Source organism: Chanos chanos, chromosome 4 (genome assembly GCF_902362185.1).
Source record: "Chanos chanos chromosome 4, fChaCha1.1, whole genome shotgun sequence".
In the NCBI taxonomy this organism is placed as follows: Eukaryota; Metazoa; Chordata; class Actinopteri; order Gonorynchiformes; family Chanidae; genus Chanos; species Chanos chanos.
The window spans coordinates 30,909,084-30,933,535 of record NC_044498.1 but is presented as its reverse complement, the minus strand read 5'-3'; the positions used below and the strand labels follow the sequence as shown (position 1 = coordinate 30,933,535).

Sequence of the window (24,452 nt, the reverse complement as noted above, 5' to 3'; positions counted from 1 at the left end):
GTGAGGTTTGTGATTGGTTGGTGAGGTTTGTGATTGGCCAGTGAGGTTTGTATGTTTGACAGGAAGTCTTTGTGTTTGTCAGCATTTGATTGGTCTTTCAATGATCAGCCTGGTTAACTAATGAATTAAACTATCAGCAAGAGACAGACATTACAGACCCACATTCAGTAGTTCAACATTGATGTAATAGATTTCATAGATTTAACAGTTTTCTCTGGTTGGTCATCATATATATGATATATCCTAGCTTTGACTGGTCTGATGATTTGTAATGATTTGAGGAGAGGAGGTGGAGATTCTATGATCTTCTGATGTCACTGCAGGGCTGCGTGTGAGCTAAGAGCATACTGCCGCATTGTGTTTTCTTAATTGGGAGTTGTGGGTAAATACTGAGGTGTTTGCACAGTGTTGGCAATAACAGGTAAACTGATATGCAGAGCGAGAACAGCCATACTCTCAAAACAAACAGGAGACTGAGCGCACGCATACACTCAGACACAGACACACACACATAAACATGCACGCACGCACACACACATACGCGCGCGCACACGCATACACGCCTGCATGCACACGCACACACGTACGCACACACATACACACGCACGCACACACACACAAACACACACACACATACACACACACTATAACGAACCATGGTATTCACAGGCTGACTGGAGCTTTTCTGATAAAACAACTTATTCCTCAGAAGTGTGATGTGATATTGCTTAGGGTCTAGAAACACTGATTCGCTGACATCCAGGTTGTGAATCAGAATTATATGCCCTCCATTCATACAATATGTTATTGCATAGACACCGCACAGGGTCTTGTGGAGAGTCACAGAAAAGGATTTGAAAAACTACAGATCATTCATCTGGCTTTTATCCAATCAATGTGAATCCTGAGGGGTTGCCATGGTAATAGGACAGAGGTAAAGCAAAAAGGACATGGTGTACATTGAAGAAAATACTTGAGGGTATGGGGCAAGTTACCATGGAGACCTTAGTTCTGTATGCAGTTGATTTAATTTGTTTAATTTGCCATAGGCTTGTTTGTATGTGCGTGTGTGTGTGTGCAATTGATGGAGTGATTACTCAGTTTTTAGTGTGACCTTATCTGCTTTGATAGGGAGTGTGTGTGTGTGTGAGAGAAAGAGAGAGAGAGAGAGAGAGAGAGAAAGAATAGGCTAATTCACCACAAGGTGTCTAAAGTGTGACTCTTCTCTTCTCTTCTCTTCTCTTCTCTTCTCTTCTCTTCTCTTCTCTTCTCTTCTCTTCTCTTCTCTTCTCTTCTCTTCTCCTCTCAGAGTAGCTCTCAGAATAGAGCATTAATGAATGCCATTACATCATGAATATCAGGAGTATTTCTCTCTGAAGGCTTTGTAGTCACAGGAAAACCAAGAGGAGTGAATGTGCACTGGCAGACTGTGATGAGAGGAGTGAATGTACACTGGCAGACTGTGATGAGAGGAGTGAATGTACGCTGGCAGACTGTGATTAGAGGAGTGAATGTACTCTGGCAAACTGTGATGAGAGGAGTGAATGTACACTGGCAAACTGTGATGAAAGGAGTGAATGTACACTGGCAGACTGTGATGAGAGGAGTGAATGTACACTGGCAGACTGTGATTAGAGGAGTGAATGTACACTGGCAGACTGTGATTAGAGGAGTGAATGTAGACTGGCAGACTGTGAAGAGAGGAGTGAATTTATATTGGCAGACTATGATGAGAAGAGTGAATGTACACTAGCAGACTATGATGAGAGGAGTGAAATTGTATGCTGGCAGACTGTGAAGAGAGGAGTGAATGTACGCTGGCAGACTATGATGAGAAGAGTGAATGTATGCTGGCAGACTGTGATTAGAGGAGTGAATGTACACTGGCAGACTGTGATGAGAAGAGTGAATGTACACTGGCAGACTGTGATGAGAGGAGTGAATGTACACTGGCAGACTGTGATGAGAGGAGTGAATGTACACTGGCAGACTGTGATTAGAGGAGTGAATGTACATTATCAGACGCTGTGTAAGTTTTTCTCACAAGGCAAGACTCTCAGTCTCTCAGTGCTCACCAGATACTCTGAGCTGACGGTGAGAACATTTCCATTAATTTGTTACTGTTGTTTATTTAAATAATTAGTGATTGAATCATATGCATGGACATTTATAATTAATGCTGTTTATAAGAACCAGTCTGTTTAAAGAGTAAACTAAACTGATAGGGAAGTACGGTGCCTTGAAAAAGTAAACAGCCACTAAAACTATTTTTACATTTTATTGTCTCAGATTCTAAATTTAAAAAATACTGAAGTGAGATTTTCCTCAAATTGATCCACACAACATTGAACATCATATCAAATCTGAAAAAAGAGTCCAAAACCTCTCAACAATTTACTAACTGTACATCAAAGCACAGTGCAGTCCATCATAAAAAAGTGGAAAAAATTTTAAACTACAGCCACAGTGCCTAGGTCAAGCCGCCCCTCTAAACTTTGTCACTGAACAAAAATGGCACTGGTCAGAGAGGCTACTGTGACACCACTCTGAGTTGCACAAGTGAATGACTCCAACTGAGGGTGATGTTCATGGCTGAACAATCTCAAACGCATTTCATAAAAAGGGCCATTATGAACAGGACGCAAGAAAGAGGCTCTGGCTGAAAAAGAAAAAAAAATATCTTTGCCTGTGGAGAAACTGCAGAGCATCACTTGGAAGACACTGGAAAGATGTGGCAGAAGATCTTGTGGTCTGATGAGACTAAAGTGAAACCTTTTATGTTGGTGTTGGTATGTATGGTGTAAATCTAACACCTCAGACAGGTAACACCATCCTTGTACATCCCCTACTGTAGAATCTGGTGATGGCGGTATGTTATGTGGCCCCTATCAGCAGGGACTGGCAATGTGGTTAGGATTATTGGGAAGATGTATGGTGCATAAAACAGAGATCCTAGGCAAAAAAAGCTCTCCTCTGCCAGAAAGCTTAAACTGGGGAGGAAATTTGTCTTTAAACAGGACAACAGCCCAAAGCACACTGCTAGAGAAAAGCTGCAAGTGGGGGTGGGGGTTGAATACTTACGAATTGCTGGCATTTTATTTTTTGAATTTCTGTTTTTCAATGGTTTATAATTTTCCTTTTTTTTGGTGGCTGTACCATGTGTGGGATTCACAAATAAAAATTGGCCATAAAATTGATCAAAATTTTGCCAGGTTGCGACAATTACTTATGTGAAAAAAAGATTGGGGGCTGAAATCTTTTTCAAGGTACTATAAGTTTAAATTTGGAATAATTAAGGGATGAAGCAAGTTGTCAGGACTTTTAAGTTGTACAACTCTGCTTTGTCAGACCATGCTTGGTTGGAATATTTAATGCAATATTTTAAGTCGGAACAATAATGACTGATGATCATCACATGAATGAAGATACTGTGCTTACTGTATGAGAACAAACAAATCAGTAAAGTCCTATTAAATAAAATAAATACTCATATCAAGCAGAAACTAGTCCAGCAGCAAAGGCTACCAAACTAGTGAAATGAAATGAACAACTCTCTGATGTGGAGCTACTCTCTTAGTCACAGTGTTCTATACTGTTCAATGAAGTACTCTAACTACCTTTAGAAAAAAAAAAGTTATCAGAGGAACGAATGTGCAAGCCATATCATGCCAAATAGCATAGAGGAAAGGCGGGTTTAGACAGCCACACTCAGCTGATGAGGCCTGTCTTCTGTGCTTCTTTGGACAGGAGAAGTGAAGGAGTAAAGGTCTAAAACAACTAGCTCCTATGCAGGTTGGTTCCACACACATTTTACTTTTTGTGCTCAAAGTAGCTTTGTCTTAGGAAAAGTCTAAACTTAATGATGGATTGCACAAGAGGCATGAGGTTGGCTCCAAGTGTTGGTCATTTATCAGAGAGAACCATTACCACGTCCCACAGATTTCAGGTTCTTGAACACAGAGATCAATGTAGTGTCAGACTCAGTTGCAGCTGGAGAAAACCACAGGCTCTGAGGGACATCATATTGTACCCCACTGTGGTCAGAAGAAGACTCACCATTTACATAAGCAAACTGGTAACTGGTGTAGTGATCAGGTGGGTAGGATCAAAATCAGGGGTTGGCGTATAAGTTTAGGCCCACAAGGCTTTTTACCTGTGTGACAGTACAGTATGATCTATGGTATCAAATGTTGCTTTTAAATCATGTGTGTGTGTGTATGTGTGTGTGTATGTATGTGCATGTGTTTGTGTGTGTGTGTGTGTGTGTGTGTGTGTGTGTGTGTGTGTGCACGTGTGCATTTGTGTGTGTGTGAGAGAAACCGAGGTTAAATGAGAGGAACTAATCATTTTACACTTTAATCAGAGTACTCTCCATGCTATGGTTTAGTCTAAACACTGGTGGAATTACTTCAGAAAATGTTATTTCTCTTCAAAAACAAATGTAAATATTTAGCAACATCTTCCTCTAAGACTCAAGACATAAAAGGAAGATTTTGAAATACGCCAGAGGTTGACCAATTGACATGGATTGAGATTTGGTTTCTTAATCAGTGCTTTAATAACCACTGCTTTTTAAAGGTCAAAGGACATACCCAGTGTGACTTCATTAAGTTTAATGGTGCCATCCTGACATCCTCTGAAAAACTTTGTCTGGATGGGATCAAGCATGCAGGTAGAGGACGCAGAGGAGGTGATTAAAGTGGATCATGTGTGCAGGTAGAAGACGCAGAGGAGGTGATTAAAGGGGATCATGTGTGCAGGTAGAGGACGCAGAGGAGGTGATTAAAGGGGATCATGTGTGCAGGTAGAGGACATGGAGAGGGTGATTCAAGCATTGGCTTCTCAGGACTCTGAGTAGCATTCTATAGACTCTGTGACTCAGTAACGAGAACGCTATTACACTGAGACCTGTCACTGCTGAAACAAGGGGAGTCGACTGTGGGTTAATTCCTGAGTAGTTTTGGGACTGTATCAAATAGGAATTTGAGATTAGACTTTCAGAATTTTTCAGAGTTTCCTCTCAGGTTCAAATGTTAGAGTGAGACATTTTGGACTGGTCTCAAGGTTAAGGCAAGGAATTATCCATCAAGTGATTTACTGGAAAACTAAATCCATTTATTTTTACATAAAACACAGCTTTTTCTAAAAGAAAAGTATTTTCTTGACTGTATTAGTAGGACAGACCAGACTAGACTTGTCTAAAAGTGAGACAAATGTCATGTGAAGTGTATATTCTGCAGATGCAAGATACTGCTCAACAAATATGAAGTTGTTGGTTTTTCTACTGTTGCATGTCCTCGAGCTGATTTTTCCACTGTTACATATGATAGAGTGGCTCAGAGATCCTTTCATAGATATTTTCCATTCCATTCATGCCAATACTGCAAATACTCGTGAACAGAAGCTGTCTTCAGCAGGCCTCATAACTGCACTCATGGAAGATGCTAAATGCCATAAAGTGTTTGTATAATTTACAATTACCTCCCTTAGAGTTAATTTAACACTGAAAGATTTGCTGTGTATCGGGTTCATATAAGACCAAGTAAAATTTGAATTAGAATTGTAATTAGATTATTGAATTAGATTATGAATTAGACAGATTTGGTGGTAATCTGGCTGAGGAGCATCCTCTGTTGGGTTGACAGATAGTCAGAGAGCTTAGATTAATGTTAACTAACAGTAATGTTAACTTCATATGACCAGCATAGCATAGTTTTTAAACGTTTTCTTTTCTTGCCAATGAAAGAAATAGTTAGATCTGCGGATATGATAGTTCTTGTGAACATACAGTGTGATGAAAAGGTGTTTGCTAAAAATTTTGTGTCTGTAAATTTCAGTCTCATTTTCTATCCTCCTTCTGTCACCTCTCACCTTCTACTGTAATAGTTTTACTACTAACTGCATTTTTGAAACTGTGTGTTTGTGTGTGTGTGTGTGTGTGTGTGTGTGTATGTGTGCCTGTGTATATGTGCGTGTCTTTGCATTTCTGTGTCTCTGCGTTTGTGTATCTTTGCGTGTGTGTGTCTTTGTGTGTGTGTGTGTGTGTGTGTGTGTGTGTGTGTTTATGTGTGTATGTGTGCACGTGCGCAGTGAACAGCTATGGTAATGACGGCGACCAGACCAGTTCGTCGGACAGTGAGGATGAAATCCTGAAGCAGTTTGAGATTTCCGTTTCCCGCTCCCAAAGTTTTCGCTCTGGGGTCAACGAGGTCTGCACCCAGAGTGCTCCAGGAGGTCGTCACAAGTTCAAACGACTTCTGTCAGACCAGGAGGAGGGAAGCACAGAGCCTTCAGACTGTGAAGGTAAACAAATCCACTCACGTCAAGAGTCTAACCCAGAAAAAAAGAAATCAGAAATCACAGCATCTAGTAGGTTCTAAGAAGTGGTAAAACATCTCTGATATTTCATCTTCATTTTATTTCATTTTGCTTGTTTTTTTACGTAAAAAGGGAGGCCAGTTACCTCCTATGTGACCTTGGTGTCATTGAAGATGAACCATTTCTCTCAAGAGTAAAATGATGCAGTAGAGTCTGTTGGGCTATAACTTCAGCCCAGGCTTCAGTCTCCCAGCTCAACATACATGTCCACTGTGTATGGGTCACGGGCTGAGAATGAAAGGTCCCCACATGACTGAGGATGAGAGATCGAAAAGAGAGATTGTTACAAAAAGGCACACATTTTTAAGAGCTCCCTCTTGCTGTTGGCGACAGTGTCAGAGTTTGCTGTGGTGTAATTACATCACTTCCAAAGCTGATGATTGGTCAGATGTGCTGTTCTGTATGAAAGCTTTTTGTACAGCATCACACAAAAATGTTGTTAATGACAGCAGAAATTTAGTTGACCTTTGGTCAATGGTGTGATATTTGCAAAATGTTTTCACATGAAATCACATAGCAATTTATATATTTGTACTAATGCCTATTTCAAAATTTATCACCAGATATTTAGTCTTCTATTGCTGCCAAAGTCAACAGCCTCTGTATTATCCTATTATCTGTATTATCCTTGGTGTATTTACTACATGTGAATGTATATAAATGTGTTAACTGTAGTTTACACCATGATGGGTAACATCACATCAGACAAAAGCCCTGTGCAGTCCATGCAAATGTTCTCTTTCAACTGGAATTTAAAGAACAGTGATATGTTATAAGGTGTGAGTCAGCGTACCCTGTTGCCATGGCAAAGCATCTCTTGGCGGTAACCAAGGCAACAGTCAACCCCTCTCAAGTCCACTCAGTTGGAGTTAATTGGCCATTCCGGTTCATAGAATGGTCCATTCTCTCCCTCTCTCTCTCCCTCAAAAAAAGAAAAAAAGAGGACCCATTCAAACCAACCATGTCCTTGACAACTCAGACGCTAAGTGTAGTCACTTAAAACTCAAATTGGTGCTCTTTAAAATCAAATGGAGGAAAAATGCCATTCCCAGTGCACTGACATGTCAGATCGGATGCCATTCTCTTGCTCTAATTCCTTTGCTGTTAGGATTTCAAACTAGAAGCTGACTGGGCTTTGTGAGGCATGTTCTTTGTGAGGTATATTCACATCATTTTTGTGAATATGCAGATGGAAATTATTACGCTGTTTCAGTACAGTGATGGTAAAATGACATATCTCATGTTGTGTTGACTGGAGACTGTAAAAGGTCTATGGCTTGAGCTTTGCATAATCACTGATGATGAACTTTGTCTGGGAGTGTGTTGGAACCCGGTCACATACACTGTATTCACTCAGCGGCTCTAGCCAGACTTGTGTGTAATCACAAGTCACATACATGAAACAGACTTAGTAAAACATATTTGGTGTTTTTGAGTTTCACGTGATGTGGTCAGAGATGAATTCATTGTTGTGTGATTCTGCTCTACTGACAATATGGACCCTCAGTGTACCTGTGTGTTTATCTGTGTGTCTGTTTTCATGGCTTACCATTGGTAGACATGGATAGAGAAAGTCGCCAAAGCTATCAGAATCCACTGCGCTATGGGAGTTTTGAAGAGTCAGACCAGCTGGACCTGATCCCCTCTTCTAGAGACCCCCTGTCAGTCAGTGAGGACCAGGGACTCTTGGACAGACAGGAAGGGGAACAGGGTGCCCCTGGGACAAGCACACCAGAGAGGACAGAGGATACTCAGTCTGAGCACCTGGAGATGGAGACAGTGGTGGATAACGTGGGTCACATCAACGAGGTGACAGACAGCTCCTCCATCTGCAGCCCAGAGGTTGGTGTGAGTATGTATAAGAATGTGGGATGTGTTAAACTGTGTGAACATGTATCAGGGTTTCCACTTGGATTTTTTCTTGCCAGTCCTGTGTCTGGAAAGAATTTATTTTACCAGACAAATCTGAAACTCACCAGTCAATATGTTTCAATAAGTCTATGTTACAAACACATATATAAAGAAAACTGACTTTATTTGTCACACACACACTGAGCAGTGAAATAGACCCTCTGCATTTAACATGCACTATGAGCTAGGAGAAGTGGGCAGCCAGGGGACCAACTCCAGGTCTTTTTACCAGGAGTCTTACAAGTACTAATCCTAGCATGCATGTCTTTGTGGTGGGAGGAAACTGAAGCACTCAGAAGAAACCCACACAAACATGGGGAGAAAGGACCTGGGACTGGCAGGATTCAAACCCATTACCGTCTTGCTGTGACACGACAGCGCAAACCACTGAGCCACCGTGAACGTACAGCTAGGTTGATGAAAGAATGACAATGACCTCAAATCAGTTTGACTATTTAATGAACAGTAACGATTACGCAAAACGAACAGTAATAACTGATAAAACCACATTATCCGCTAAAATGTAGGCTATTAAGAAACATCTTTAACCTGTAACATCTGTAACCTGTTTTAAAAAAGGCTATGCCTACATGGCATCAAATGTAGCCCATAGGCTACCACGTGCCATTTGATTTTCTCCTTTTTTTCACTGTGGCAAAGTCCTCTGCAGCCAACTTGAAATCAAATGTATCCAATGTGTCTTTCAGCTTGCAATGTGCATAAGCCGCATCACTCTCTCCTCCTCCAGAACATGTATTAATTGTATGAGCGTTATGGGACATTCTGACTGGCAAGTTTTTAATTTAATTTATAATTTAATTCTTTTTATAAACTTTACCAGATAAAAACCAGTAATTACCGGCTAATGGAAACCCTGACATGTATATATGTGTGTGTGTGTGTTAAAAAGCCCCCTCCAAAAATAAGTGTTCAGAAAACTGCTTAAGGTGAAGAAGTGTTCTGTGTGTGTGGTGTGTGTGTGTGTGTGTGGTGTGTGTGTGTCCACATGTATTTCCACATGCTGGACTTATATGTGGGTATAGCTTTGGAGAGAGAAGTGAAAAGTAAAAAAAAAACACGAATAAATTCTGAGTTCCTTTTTAAATTGCCTGTTTGGAAAGGAAACAGCGTTCATTGTCAGCATCTGTTGGTATAAAAGGAGACAGTGAAAAGCCCACTGCATCAGAATAAAAACCACACAAAGTGTTTCACATTTGGAAGGTTGTGATAGTTTCAAACATAACACAGTTTTGTATCACGTGTTTTTCTGCCCTCAGGGCTGGTTGGTCCTGAAGCCTGCCTTAAAGCTTTAACTTAAAATCTAAAGTTAAAAGTCTTATTATCGCAAAGTCTAATTCTCATCATATATTACATATACTGTTCCCTGGGACTGAGAGAGCCCATACTCCTGATTCATTAGTGTGTCCATAAATGTCTGGTTTTGTTTCTGAGTGAAAACCTTGAGTGCCATAAGAGCATATGAAGAGTTCAGAATGTGACATTAGCGTAGCCAGTGGATGTGAGGTTCGGGTGATGTTGCTAATGGAAACGTTCTGTGTGAATGAGTTGGCGTGTCACAGGGACTTCTCAGACCATTTGGAAAGCTGCAAGGGTGTGGGAAAGTGTGAGAATAATGTGTGTACAAAATCTGTGTTTGGCTATGGAGAACATTAAAACAACCTCAGACATAAGACAGACAGATAGATAAATAGACAGACAGACCGACGGAGATAGATAGCTAGATAAGCAGACATAAAGACAGATAGACAGACACACACACAGACGGACAAACAGATAGACAGGCAGACATAAAGAAAGAAAGACAGACATACAGACAAGAGCACAATAGAATAGAATACTAGAATAGACTAGAATAGAACAGAATGCTAGTTTATTCTATTCTATTTTAGACTACACTAGAATAATGTAGAATAGGATAGATAGATAGATAGATAGATAGACAGATAGATAGATAGATAGATAGATATGCTACAGCAGACTCAGGTGACTTGCATAAGGCAATAATAATGAATTACTACAATGAAATACTATAATATAATGTATGTATTGTTAGATTCATTTATATCATTTAGTGGTGTCGCAATATACCGGTATTGATATCGTGTTAATAATACAAATACGATAATATCGCAAACTTGAGATGCATTTCCGCAAGAAAATGCGAATGTGGTTGCGCTGCAGCATCATCGACTCCTAACTGTAGATATACTCGAGCTGTCTCCAGGTGAAGTGTAGTAACGGAGCAAAAGACCGCTGAACTGAACTATCCACTGCCACTATGTGCAATCCCTCGTCGTAGCATTAGAGACCTAAAACTTTCCCCATTTATTTTCAGTGGGAGAATAAGCGATTACAAACGGCAATAAAAAAACGAGTGGACCGATCAAGCAAACAGCAGTCAACAATCTTAATATTTAAAAACGAGAGCAAATATTCCTATTAAAAGCTCTGTACCTTTTGCACAGAATCTAGGTGGGTTTGCATGGAGCCTAATATTCCGTTAATAATCGGATTCAAGCTCAGTCGGAATGAAAATGCATGTAAACACTTCGATCGGAATGAAATAGCCCAATCCGATCGACAATTCTATCAGATTGAAAGAGGTGGTGCAGATTTCTGATAATCCGTTCATCGGAAAATATTAACCGTGTTAACGCTCAATCGTCTTCTGCACTTGGAACTTTTCGCGCATGTTCAATACGCGAAGTAATGACGTATTGACGTTTCAATATGCATGACAGAGTTTAAAAAACATAGAGGACAGTGCGAGAAATTTAAATTTAATTAATAGATTTAAAGTTAATTAACACGTTTGTGTTAAACATTCTCAAAGAGTTCAGGATGGTCGAGCGGACGCGCGAAAATCCCGCAACAACGAGCTGTTTAAGAAAGTTTGGGAGAATATTCCATGCAGAGATTATGTAATTGTTATTATAATTATAAAGTTACAATTGTCTTAAGTAATTAACTGGTCAAATAACTGACCTGAGGTAAAGCTATCGCTGCCCTGGCTCTTTACAATACTTGAAAGTAAGCGTTCTTTTAACCACTCTATCATTATTTATTTCTGTGTATGACCGGCTTAGAGATTTTTATATAGTTTTCGACTAGGCTACATCGTACAGGTCGGCGCAAGGTAATTTCTTCGCATTTGCAATGAATTGCGATTGTACGCTTGTGACATGTAAACGCGCGCAAATTATCCGATTGCTTTCATGTAAACAGTACATTCGGAATCAGCAATCGGAATGATTTCGATCCGAATGATAAAAATGTGTACATGTAACCGTAGCTAGTGACTCTCTGCCATTAAAAACTAAAAAACAAATAGTATTGTTAAAACTGAAACACATTAAGAGAGTTCCATTACATTGGTTTAACAGTACATTACATCGCCTTGGGTGTGCTTGCCTGATGCTACAGCCTTCCTACAAAATACCGAACACGCACATCAACGAATCATTACTACAGGAGCTAAACAATGTCTTGCGTTTTGTTTTTCCGCTGGGTCCTAGTGGTCCCTGTATACATTCTCAATGGGAAATTAAGCGATTAAAAACGGCAATTAAAAAAAGACGAGTGGACCAATCGCTTAGCTGTATGCAAGCGCACTACTAGGCATTAGGACGGACAGTTCATCTGGATGCCTTTTCACTATCCATTAAGTAGTGTAATTGTTCTTTTCATACTATTTTGTACAGTTATGGTTACAGACTCCACCTCACTACACTTGTATTTTGAGTGTAATTCATTTGCCAGAAAAGAGACAAAACACACAATAAATGAATTTAAAGGTGAATTTGACTGATAGCATTATTATCATTATTTTGTTCAAATTTCCTATAGATGTCGCGATAATATGGTTATCATTAACTCTTTTGGTCGCGATAATCGTGTAGTGAAAATTTGATATTGTGACAGCCCTAATATCATTAACTTCTCTATCTCTGTCTCTACGTTTAGCCAGAGCAGGGCAGAGCAGAAGACTCCCCGTCTCGGGCTGCTTTCTCCAGCTGTGGCAGCCTCATGGCTGTCATTGACTACCAGGCCCATTCCCACAAACTGCTACTCACCGTCATGTCAGCCCGTGGCATCCCCGACAAAGCCCGGAGTGGCATGGATGCCTGGCAGGTGCACGTGATGCTGTTGCCGGGGAAACGGCAGCGGCATAAAACGGCCGTGCAGAGGGGCTCGGCGCCGCACTTTGGTGACACGTTCCGCTTTTCTCGCCTGGACCCAGCCGACCTGGGTTCCTCTGCCTTACGGTTCCGTCTCTATGCAATCGGCAGGATGAACAAGGAGAGGATGATGGGAGAGACCATATACAGACTTAACAGATTAAACCCAGAGGCCATCGAACCTACAGAAATAACACTAACGTTAGAACCACGCAGCAACTTAAAGGTACAATCCACTTTTACCGTTCATTCATCTCCCAGCCAACCACTGTTACTGTTAGTGTTACTGTTACTGTTACTGTTAGTGTTACTGTTACTGTTACTGTTAGTGTTACTGTTAGTGTTACTGTTACTGTTAGTGTTAGTGTTACTGTTACTGTTACTGTTAGTGTTACTGTTAGTGTTAGTGTTACTGTTACTGTTAGTGTTACTGTTAGTGTTAGTGTTACTGTTACTGTTACTGTTAGTGTTAGTGTTACTGTTACTGTTAGTGTTACTGTTAGTGTTACTGTTAGTGTTACTGTTACTGTTACTGTTAGTGTTACTGTTAGTGTTAGTGTTACTGTTAGTGTTACTGTTACTGTTAGTGTTACTGTTACTGTTACTGTTACTGTTAGTGTTACTGTTACTGTTACTGTTACTGTTAGTGTTACTGTTAGTCCAGGACTGAACAAAAAAAGACACAGCTGTGTGTGAACTCTCCACTTGTCTGTCTGTCCTGCAGTGTGCTGACTCCCCGCTGTCCCTGTCAGGACACAGTGACAGTGCCTCATCCAGCCAGTCTCTGACTCACGGCGGGGTCCCGGAGCTGCTGGTGGGATTGTCCTATAATGCCACCACTGGACGCTTATCTGTGGAACTCATCAAAGGAAGTCACTTCCGCAATCTCGCCTTCAACAGACCTCCAGGTAACACACTCAGAAACACACACACACACGCATGCATGCATGCACACACAAATATACTCAATCACACACACACACACACACAGTCACACAAATGCATGTGCAGTGACCATTAATATTGACCACTGATGTACCTTTTATAAAAGCTGTTTGATATTGATCCAGCTGTAATGCTCTGCAATAAAAGGCTTCCACTGGCAGCACCCATCATCATGTCACAAGACTGTAACAGGGGCGTTTCACACACATACACACACATATACGCAAACACACACACACACAATTTAACTCACAGCTGACCAGCCAGTGAACATCAGATAAAATCACTGAATGTTAAAAAATTATATATGAAGACTTTTATGTATTTTTAATGAGCCAGTAACAACCACACAAATGTGACAAATGATCTTAAGATGGCATTTGGCACCTTTGCTGTGGCTTGTCAACCAATGAGAGCATGTAGCACACTAACAAGCCATTTTTGGCATAATCTTATGAGCTTCATTCTCCCTCTGTTCGGCAAATTAGTGCTGTCGATGGCCAGTCACTAGTGTTGTTAGGGCAATAAATCAATCCCAGAACCTCAGCTCCTTCAACTGGACGCCTCCCTCCCTCTCTTCTCATCTCAGAGATCAATAATTCTCGCCTGGGCCCAACAGTCGTCTGCATGGTGAGCTCAGTTTTGACCGGGGGAAACAGAGAGTAGTTGGGTCAGGGTGAACAATACACTTTGTTACATAACATGCTTGTACAGTCTGTTGTTTTCTTGCACGCTTTTTTTCCCTCTGAATTAGTATTAAGATAAACAAGGGCTGCAGTTTCTGGATCTCTGGATTGTCATAAAAGGATGGTTGATGTTGCTATTTATCAGAGTTATTGCCCCTTAAGAAAAGTACACTTACAAAACAACAGCCGTCTAATTTACCTCCAAACTTGCTGCAAACTCCCAACAAAAAACTAATTTATTACGTTTTCAAGTAAAACATGTTGTTGAGTGCAGTACAGTCACCGGTCACAGTGGCACAGAGTCGTCTTGGATCACTTCTATCCCTGCTGCTGTAAACCTCACAGTTATTCTGCTCTATGGCTTTTGCTCATTGTAAGTAAACAGTGCCTGCAGACACAGCCTGGCATTAATCACAGTCAGAGAGCAGATGTGGCTGTCATTCTTGTACCTGTCCATCAGTATCTCCTATAAAACAAAGTACTCTGGAAAAAAAATTCTGTACAAACATTTGTTTCATACATATAACACACAGTGTAATTTGTCAGACAATCTGGTTCCTTTGGCTATCCAAAAGTGGGCATTACAGGACAACTGTCACATGACATGTGAGTTTGTGGCACATGCAATACACAGTGTTCAGTTTATGCCTCATTTAAACACTGAACACCCTGGAGTCTAAATAGCTCACTGTCGGTTGAGGCTTTCTTGCTAGCCATCAGTGTCTTTTTCCAAGGTTTCCTCTCCTGGGGTGTTTTGGAACTTAGAAGCATAGAGTTTAGTTGTCTCACTCCGATCACCATTAAGGGTTCCATTGTGTCCACCTCCAGGTCAGCCAAAAACCTTGGCATGACCCTGGATGACCAGCTGAACTCCTCAAGCCACATCACAGTGGTCACCCGGTCCTGCAGATTCTCCCTCTACAACATCAGGAAGATCCACCCTTTCCTTACGCAACAAGCAACCCAGCTCTTAGCTCAAACACTCGTCATCTCCAGCCTCAACTACTGCAATGCCTTACTGGCTTGCTTACTAGCCTGCGCTATCAGGCTACCTCATCTGGTTCAGAATGCTGCTGCACGCCTAGTATTCAACCTCCCAAAACACTCTCATGTCACTCCACTACTCACCGCACTTCGCTGGCTTCTAGTAGCAGCCTGCATCCAGTTCAAGACACTGGTGCTGGCTTACCAGGCAACAAAAGGCTCTGCCCCATCCTACTTTCAGTCTCTGATCACTCTTTACACCCCAGCCAGATCTCTCCGTTCAACCTCCTCTGGTCAGCTGGAGGTCCCCTCACTTCGGGAACCTGGCAGCCGTTGCTATTGGCAACGTCTTTTTTCTGCCCTTGTTCTGCAGTGGTGGAATGACCTTCAATCAGTTAGAACTGCGGAATCTCTTGCCATCTTCCGCAGGAGACTGAAAACCCACCTTTTCAGAATCCACCCATCCCCCAATGCATAACCTCTCTTTCTTTGTTGTGGTATTTAAAAACAAAAAAATGTACTAACTATGTACTAACCTTGTCTCTAAGTCACAGGTCTTGTTTATTGTTTTCCTGCTCTATCGTTGCAGAATATACAGAAGCGTGGTACTGACAATAATTAATTTGCATTCTTACCGTAATCTTTTGCTTATGAGGTAGCTAAACCTGACTGACGAACTTGTAAGTCGCTTTGTTCTAAAAGCGTCTGCTAAATGCCAAATTGTAAACTGTATATTGTAGAGGCATTGAAGTATATGTTGTATTATACATTACACAACAACACTGGTTGGGTTTTCAACCAATCAAGGTTTAAGTACCCCCCCCCCCCATGGTTAAAGCCATATATTTGCCATTCACTCTAACACTTGTAGCAGGAAGCTTCTTGTTCAGTGAGCCTTTTGGAAAGCCCATTTCTTCTTCTTCTTCTTCTTCTTCTTCTTCTTCTCTTTCTCTCTATTTCAGACACATATGGAAAACTGACTCTGCTGAACTCCATGGGCCAGGAGATCTCGCGCTGTAAGACATCAGTGCGCCGAGGCCAGCCCAATCCTGTCTACAAAGAGACGTTTGTTTTCCAGGTGGCTCTCTTCCAGCTGTCAGATGTCACGCTCATGGTGTCCATCTACAACCGCCAAAACATGAAACGCAAGGAGATGATTGGCTGGATCGCCCTGGGCCAAAACAGCAGCGGAGAGGAAGAGCTCCTGCACTGGCAGGACATGAAGGAGAGTGGCAGCCAGCAGGTCTGCAGGTGGCACACACTATTGGAGGCCTAGAGAACAGGAAATATGAGGGAGGGAAGGTTACAGCAAGTTTGGTTTACTGGAGTGATAATAAAGGAGATGCGATGTAAGGGAGAGAGAGGGAGAGAGAGAGTGTGAGAGTAAGGCAGAAACTTTATTTAAGTGTGACTAACTAAAACCAGTATGGAAGGAAAATGGTTTTACACTGGAGCATGAGGAATGTCCCTACTTTGTTTTTTTTTAAAGTTCTTATTGTGGCCTTACCACCCCCCCCCCCCCCCCCCCCCCCCAGAGGCCAGGAACTGGCCTGTCTGCTCTGTGGTCTTGTTGTCCTCAGGCCCATGTGTATGTCACGGAATGAACCACGTCCTCGGCCGCAGAGCTGGTTCCATTTCTCTTTTCTCCAAGCACCAAACCATCACTCTTCAACAAAAGACACTACATCTAAACTCACTACGGGAGGGCAAGCTAAACATAGAAATATGCACAAAAAACAAGAAATACCGTAATACATTACAAGCGTGAGACAAAAAAACCAACCAGTATACCGAATTAAAAGGTGTGCTGCAATCAACATGACTATGCCAATGTTAACATGTGTTTGATTTTATTTGGTGTTTAAAAGACACTCATTTCACACTTTTGACTCCCAGAGATGACCTTGTACACTGACTCACTCACTCACTGTAGGTAAAACTGTTGCTCTTCTGTCTCAGCCAATCAGCAGTTTTATTAATTAGTTTATTTTTTTTCAGGGTGCTTGCTGCACAGTGATTGCATGAAAAGAAACTTGATTCAAACCAGCCACTGAGTAACTGAGTAGCCACTACTTTAAAGCTATACAGTTTTCTTAGGATCAAGACTTAAGACTAATGCTGTCAAAGATACAAAGATTTTTTTTTAAAGAATTTCAGTTATATTTCAGTTCAATTATACTATTGAAGTTGTGGCTTGCACATAGACCAAAAGTAACATGATGTCCATTAAAACTTTAATGAATTAGAAATCTGTCTTAAAAGCCATTACATCAGATCTGGGTTTCTGTTAGCTGGCAATTACTGGCTTTAGCACCACAGAATCGATCAAAAGCTTGTAAGTAATAATGTTCCCAACTGAACTGTCTGAGACAGAGAGAGAGAAAAAAAACATTAATGTAAAATTATTCCTTTCATTCACCAGAAGGACTAGTCTGTGGGCCAGAACTTAAAAGGCAAATAGCCTGTACTTTGCCATTAATCCTCAAGCTCTGTAGAAATCGTAGAGCGTCTATTTTCCCCCCACATTTTCACCATACAAACGGGTCGCTGCTGGTTGAACATCTTAAACATGCTTCCACTTCTGAACCATGCTGAGACAGGTGTACAAGTAAAGAAAGAAAGAAACAGAAGAGAAAGGCAGTGGCTGTGTCCAAAATGGCATAATAGTGTACTGCATACTGCATACTGGCCCAGTATACACTCTGTACTGCACACTACTCCACATGCTAGTATACAGTATGGTACGCAATTATGAGAACTTTCGTGTAGTGTACTACACGTTTGCTATCGGTTGGGCTATCTGTTCTGCTAAAATCAAACAACACACGACTACCACAAATATTTATCAAAAGTAGCCCTATAAGAAACCGTATGAAGACTTATTACTCCAAAATATGCAACTGATACATTTATATTCGGAACTGCAGCTGCAGTTGAAGCCACTTCTGTCGCTCTCCGCCATGTTTTTTTAATTTTTTGACAGTTGGAAATCACTGCGTTGCTTCATGGGATGTAGTACCTGACGAAGTGAGCTCCGGTTGTATACTGCAAATTTTCGCCAGAGTAGTACATCATCCGGGTAACTGTCGTGTACTGCAAAATTTTTATTTTTCATGTACTGCATACTACTTACTACTTCAGTATGCGAGTAGTATGTTGTATGCCATTTCGGACACAGCCAGTGGGTTGAAGTGCTGCAAGGTGATTTGCTGTGGTTACACCTGATGCTACTGAGATCCAATCAAGCATGATTGAATAGAAATCCAACTGACATCCAGTCACGGCCATGCATTTCATGTCTTTTAAAAATGCATCTGTCATGGATCTGTCTTCACTACCTACATATACCTGCACTGTGGGACATATTTTAGTGAGAATCAGTGTGTCATGAAGGTCTCCTCAAACATATCAGTATTCTGTACAACCTAGGTTACATTGTTCTAATTCAGGTATCTGTTCTCAGATTTCCATGACTGGATATGTTGAAGCTACAAAGAGCACAAAGACCGTATTAAACACAGAGGCAAATCAGCTAATACAGGGGTTCTCTGGGTATCTCTGTGTTAGGTAATATTAGGAGCCTAAAAAGACACGGAGGCTGTGTCCAAGGTGGTACTTCGAAATTTGAATTTTGATCTTTCCCGGGCTAGCGATATGCGGAACGATACTCTCAGCTCCCACTTGGCATGTGAGAGTACTGTCCAGGGACTATTTTATGAGTACATCTACATGCGCAGTGATTAGGGGTATGCTATAGTGTTACATAGGATATGGGCAGTCGGTTCCGATCTGTCAAGCAGTGTAGCTGGTTGATGAGTTGCAGTTAAAAACGTCTCGAGTACGGAATAATGCCGTCCATGTTTATTCATCAAGTAGAAACTTGAACACCAATCAGCCACGCGATCATGAGGGTAAACAATCGATACTCTACAGTGTACTGTGTTGCCAGCATTTCTGAGCATGTGTAAGGTAGGCTAGGCTAAGCTATGATTTTTGGTAGGTTAGATGTACTGTACTAAATGCAGTTTTGGCTTACGATATTTTCAATTTACGATTGGTTTATCGGGACGTAACCCCATCCTATGTTGGGGAGCACCTGTATATAACATCGGACATACACTGAAAAGATCAGTTAAAATCAACTAACTGAACATCTAAACATAGTAAAGGCTGTTCTGTGAAGTAGCTTAGATGGATGTGGCCAAGCCATAAGTCTTGGCGATGTGATAGATACAATATTTTTATATTTATGTGTTCATCTCTTCATTATTAGTGTATTAAAATGTTAAGGTATCATTGTCTTCTGTGTTTAAATTACAATCTCTGGGTAGGCTGCAGATGATCACAGTTAGCAAAATTCACAGTTGTCATGCCAAACGCATTAAATACACATTTGGATCAGAACATTTTTGTCAGTCTGACGTGTTGAGGTCTGTCCCATCATGTCATTCAGAATGCATCCCTGGCCTTTTCAGTGTGTGTTTTTATCAAATCCCAGCACAGAGCATCCTACAAATGTCCCACATGTGATTCATATCTGACCCCGGATGTCACCTCAGATCCCAGTCCCAGACCACTCTTCATTACTGGGTACAAACAGGGGCCTAGAAAAATTGACTACTCTATTTATCAGCACCTATGTTTTGTTATTTATGTTCCTAACTGAGAAGTTCAAGCAATGTTATGTCAAATTGTTCAGTGTGAAATTATATACCTGCTAAAGTAAATTAGGGAGGCCATACAAATCTATTACGTTTTGATGAATTGACATAATGTGATTACAATGCAAGTGGATGAATTTATATACCTGAATGGTGAATTTATCAAATGTCTGGTAGATTACAGAGTTGCCACTCAGAGCTGCCTTGATGCACGATTTTGCCAGTGGAAATCCTTCCCTCAACCAGATCTTGAATAAACTTCAATCTTCTATATTTAACCTTGAGACATGTCGCCTGCTTTTACTACATCTCAGAAAGACTGGACTACACTGTTATAAATCCTTGTCACAGCCTATCATGAGCAGCTGTTGTAAATGAATTGACGTGAGAGATTCAGGACTGCTGTTGATCAGTTTGAACTCTGATTTAGTCTCTCAGATCCCTGCAGGTTTCACATAAGACAACTCTCCCTCAGCTGTAACATATCACTGCTATGAATGAGATGTGTACTTTACACTTGTTGTATCCTGTGACCTTGTGCATGCCCACGGATTCTAAACAAATCTGTTTTTTGTTTTTTTTTTCAAGACCCAACCCAAGGGTCCACTTGTCCTTGCAGTGAACTGCTCTACAATGCATGTATGTGCATTACTTTGATTATATGCATATGAAGTGCCTGTTAACCTCTGTGAATTTCCCTTGTTCTTTTGTAAGAGTTGCAATGTATAAATGAGTAAAATATAAGATGAGCATGAAAAAAAAAGACCTCTGATCTCTTGAAAAGCCTTTGGTTGCATGTGTAGATGTGTTCCTGTGTCCACTACACATTTTCAGGTGCCAGGGCAGGTACATGCTAATCACTGCTCAGCAGCATTTTGATACACATATTTTTGGTCTGTCAGTAAACACGCAGTCATCACTGCTGGGGCACTCCTGCTGATGAGTGCTAACAGGTGTTCTGCACCTTAAACACTTGAAAGGCAGTGAGATGTACTGAATTTAATGAGCAACGTTCAATTTGATGGTCATACAGGCAGTAAGATGTTCAGTATCTCATTAAATAATCTCATAATCTCGTTAAAAATGCTTGTGATCAAATGGAATTATCTACAACTTTAAATCAGGAGAGAGACCACACCCAATACGCCACCTACCCCAATATGTACACACCTGTTTTAATTTACATGAAACTACTCATCTGGCTTTTGATTAGCAGCGTAATTTCCTTATCCACTCTTGTAGTGTTGTCGCCACTAGGGTACTCTACTTGTAAGGTGGTAAAAGGTTTCCTTGCATGACTGGTCCTATGTGGAGATGAGAGTCCACAGAAGACTCTACCATACCTGTACACCATCACTGCTGGACTGCATCTCCACATCACCTGCCAGACCCCTTTGACAACTGTCTTCCCAGAGGTGGTAGCCTGAGGGTTCTCCTTGTTCTGCATCAAAATCAAGAGTCACTTCTAAATGAGCTGTTTTTTTTTTTAAGTTCAGTGTGTGATATACCTGTTCCTGCTCGTGCTCCTAGTCAGCCCAACTATTCACAGTCCAGACTTATTTACACAGCGGTGACGTCACTGCCTGACTCTGGAGTCATTTCAGTGACGTAACTGGTCCAGCTGCAGCCGCTGCTTCCCAGCCGCCTACCACAATGGATTCTTTTTCTGACGCTGCCATTGTTCCTGGCCCCCGGTCTGCGTTTCCTTTGTCTCGGTTGTCTGCTCTTTCTTACACTCTTTGCAGATGGACTGTTACCCTTTCTCCCTCTTCACCCTCATGTCATCTCATAATCCCTTACATTTTCCTCTCCTGCTTCCACTGTCTTCTCTCAAGTGTGCCCGCTCTTTCTGTTCAGGCAGCACCAACACCCCTTTCTCTGTTTACTCAACCACTACATGTCCTCCAGGTCTGTCTTAGCACTCCCCCAGGAGGTCATCCTCCCCTGTCTTTGATGGGAGGCCTCTGTCCTGACCATCCTCTTTGTCCATTGCCTCCTGCTAAGACTTATGTGTGGATTATGCCCACTTCCTCTTTTATCTGTAACAACAAATAGGTTGAGTAGGTTCTGTTCAGATTTCTCCCCGAGTCTACCTATCGCTTCTGTGCTCTCACAACCGCTATTTGCAAATATCTCAGAAAGAAGATAACCATCAACCTCTGCCCTACATGAATGGACTATTACCTCATCAAACTGGTGTGCTGCAGTTCCTTGCTCTTTCTGGCTCTGCTCCAAAGAGCCTTCCCATCCACCTAGACTTCTGGCACAGGCTTTTATTCCCTCTCAAATGGTAACCTTGCATCACCATTTCCAGAAACATAGACAACTGGCAGCATCCGGTTCCAGTTCCATGATTTCTGTGAATCATCTTTACCTGAGCCCTCTCTGATCAGCGGACTACTGGGAACATTTCCCAGTTTTTCCCGCACCACACCTTTGCCATTTTAAAACACACACCTTTCCCACACCTCACCCAGGCAATTTTAAAATATTTTATGGTTCATGTAACTCCTTAGAGCAATCAGCTTTTTCTACAAGTTCATCACCACAATGTTCCGCTCACCTTCAGGCCAGCCTCAGGTCTCCTCCTACCTCAGATTAGTATAAAGAAAAGAAACTTTATCATCTCCTTGCCACCTACCTGCCTAATATGCTGACCTCAGATGCTTCGCGTCAATTGTTCCACCTTCTTCCAGGCTTACTCTCAGGTTCATCTATTACTCAAAATTCATGGCACGTTCAAAACTCTCAACAGATCTTGATATTTCCACATCTTTAATCTCATGATCCTGGACACTGTTAAGCACTGTTATACACAGAGCAAAAAGGAAACACAACTCCTATATGTCTCTTCCAGTGCCAAACCCCTACCCTCAATGCCCTTTTTTCCAACATGATCCTATGGGAATGACTATTATTTCCCACTGGTTTCATGCCAAAGACAGCTTCATCTGCCTTCTCCCCCATCTTCATCTCTTTAAATAAATTTGAGACGTAATATTGCGAAGTATGGTCCGTCCTGATTAATTCGATTTTAGAAATAAAAAACAGTGTTGTGCTTGGAAACTGGTGATTCTGGTGACAGAGCAGGTGAGTAGCAGCTACTGAAGAGAGAACAGATTCTCTGTTATCTTGGCAGATGACTCTGTGCTGTTACCTCTAGAATGTGACTTGTCACCTCCAAAATTATTGGTAAAGCTGAAGCAGAAAAACTGTGTTGAGTTTCCCAGGGCATGAAATATACTCAAGAATTCAGTGATATAATCCAGTATAGTAATTAAGGAATGAATTTTACATATAACCTAATCACTCCACTTAGTTTGTAATACTAAAATGGCTAAATGAATATCAGACATAGATTTAATTTAATTTGATTTTTTATTTCATTTTTGTGAGCCTGTGATTTGACACCTGTCTCCTCAGAAAAAAGGGTGTTTCCAACACATTTTAAAAAATGTTTTCCATTTTCCAGACAGTATGTTGCATATAGATATCTGCGACAGAGAAAAAGGGAGAGAGAGAGAGAGAGAACGTGTGTGTGTGCGTGCGTGCGTGTGTGCTTGTGTGTGCGCGCGTAAGTGCGCAATAGTCGGGTGTAGGAGACCTAGGAGTACATAGGAGGATGCGAGAATAATTGAGCCTTATGATATAGCGTCATCATTGCCTAGTGACTCTCCTAGCAACAGGAAACATCTGTTTCGTCGAGGACCAATGAGGATGCGGTAGCCCAAGAATTGTGTTGTTAGTCGTTCCACAAAAAGGGGATATTTTAAGACCCAAGAGCGTGCAGTACGCAGAAGATATTATTAAAACGACGATAGGACATCTGTGTACGAAACTCAAACTGCGGTTGCAGTTCAAACGGTGACATTTGGCACGAGCGGTAACTTCGACTACATGTCGCAGCAGCGATGAGCCACTGATCTGGTTTCAAGCTCAGCAGAACAGTTTGCCACCTTTGCACACGTGAGAGGACTACTGATTGGGATATTGAGGTCGACTGTTGAGATCATTTCAAAAGGTAACTTAATTTTCATTTCATGCTTAATGGAAATTCAAAGGGCAAACTATTAGTTGTCAAACAGATATCATATACGGACTCTGACAACAGTTTCTTTTCTGGAGTTAGAACATCTGTTTTAAAAGACGCATATGCTTCATATTTGCAGTCGTTACTAGAATTGTAAGGTAAGTTGTGTTTCCGGCGGCCATTGCCGTTGCACAAATCCGAACCTGTTTACCTAACTAGTGTTTGATAAAAGTACGTTTCCCAGCAACGACTTTGCGGCTCCTCAGAAGACACCAGCGAAGTGAAGTAGCATATGTTACAATCTGTTGCTTAAATAAAATTTCAAGAAATTAAAGCTCGTGAAACATAACGAAATGATTACTACCTATAACAACAATGATGGAATAAATTTGTCATGAGAAAATATGTATTTATCCGCTCATCTCTCACCCTCCCTCATTCACACCCACTCATCACTCACGTGCGCCTCAATTTCCAATGGTGTAGCGGTACATATGTAGCCTACCCATTTAACACCAAATAATCAAATAAATCATTACAAAGTGACTCCTAAGGAGCTAAAACAAGTTTTCAACGTCTTCCATACATACACATCATTCGACCAACCTGTTTGCTCCGCGAAGACAAAATTTAATTACGACGTCAGATTCTGTCACTT

At 41.3% G+C, this 24,452-nt stretch overlaps 1 protein-coding gene across 1 annotated transcript in view; it reads left to right on the top strand.

The window, feature by feature from the left end:
- Positions 1–16,379, top strand: part of syt16 (synaptotagmin XVI) — a 17,796-nt gene extending 1,417 nt beyond the window's left edge. Inside the window, exons 2-6 of the mRNA XM_030772232.1 lie at positions 6,091–6,303; positions 7,937–8,220; positions 12,274–12,714; positions 13,213–13,396; positions 16,066–16,379. Of these exons, the coding sequence (XP_030628092.1) occupies positions 6,091–6,303; positions 7,937–8,220; positions 12,274–12,714; positions 13,213–13,396; positions 16,066–16,379 (1,436 nt within the window). The remainder of the gene's footprint in view (positions 1–6,090; positions 6,304–7,936; positions 8,221–12,273; positions 12,715–13,212; positions 13,397–16,065) is intronic.
- The last annotated feature ends 8,073 nt before the right edge of the window (positions 16,380–24,452 follow it).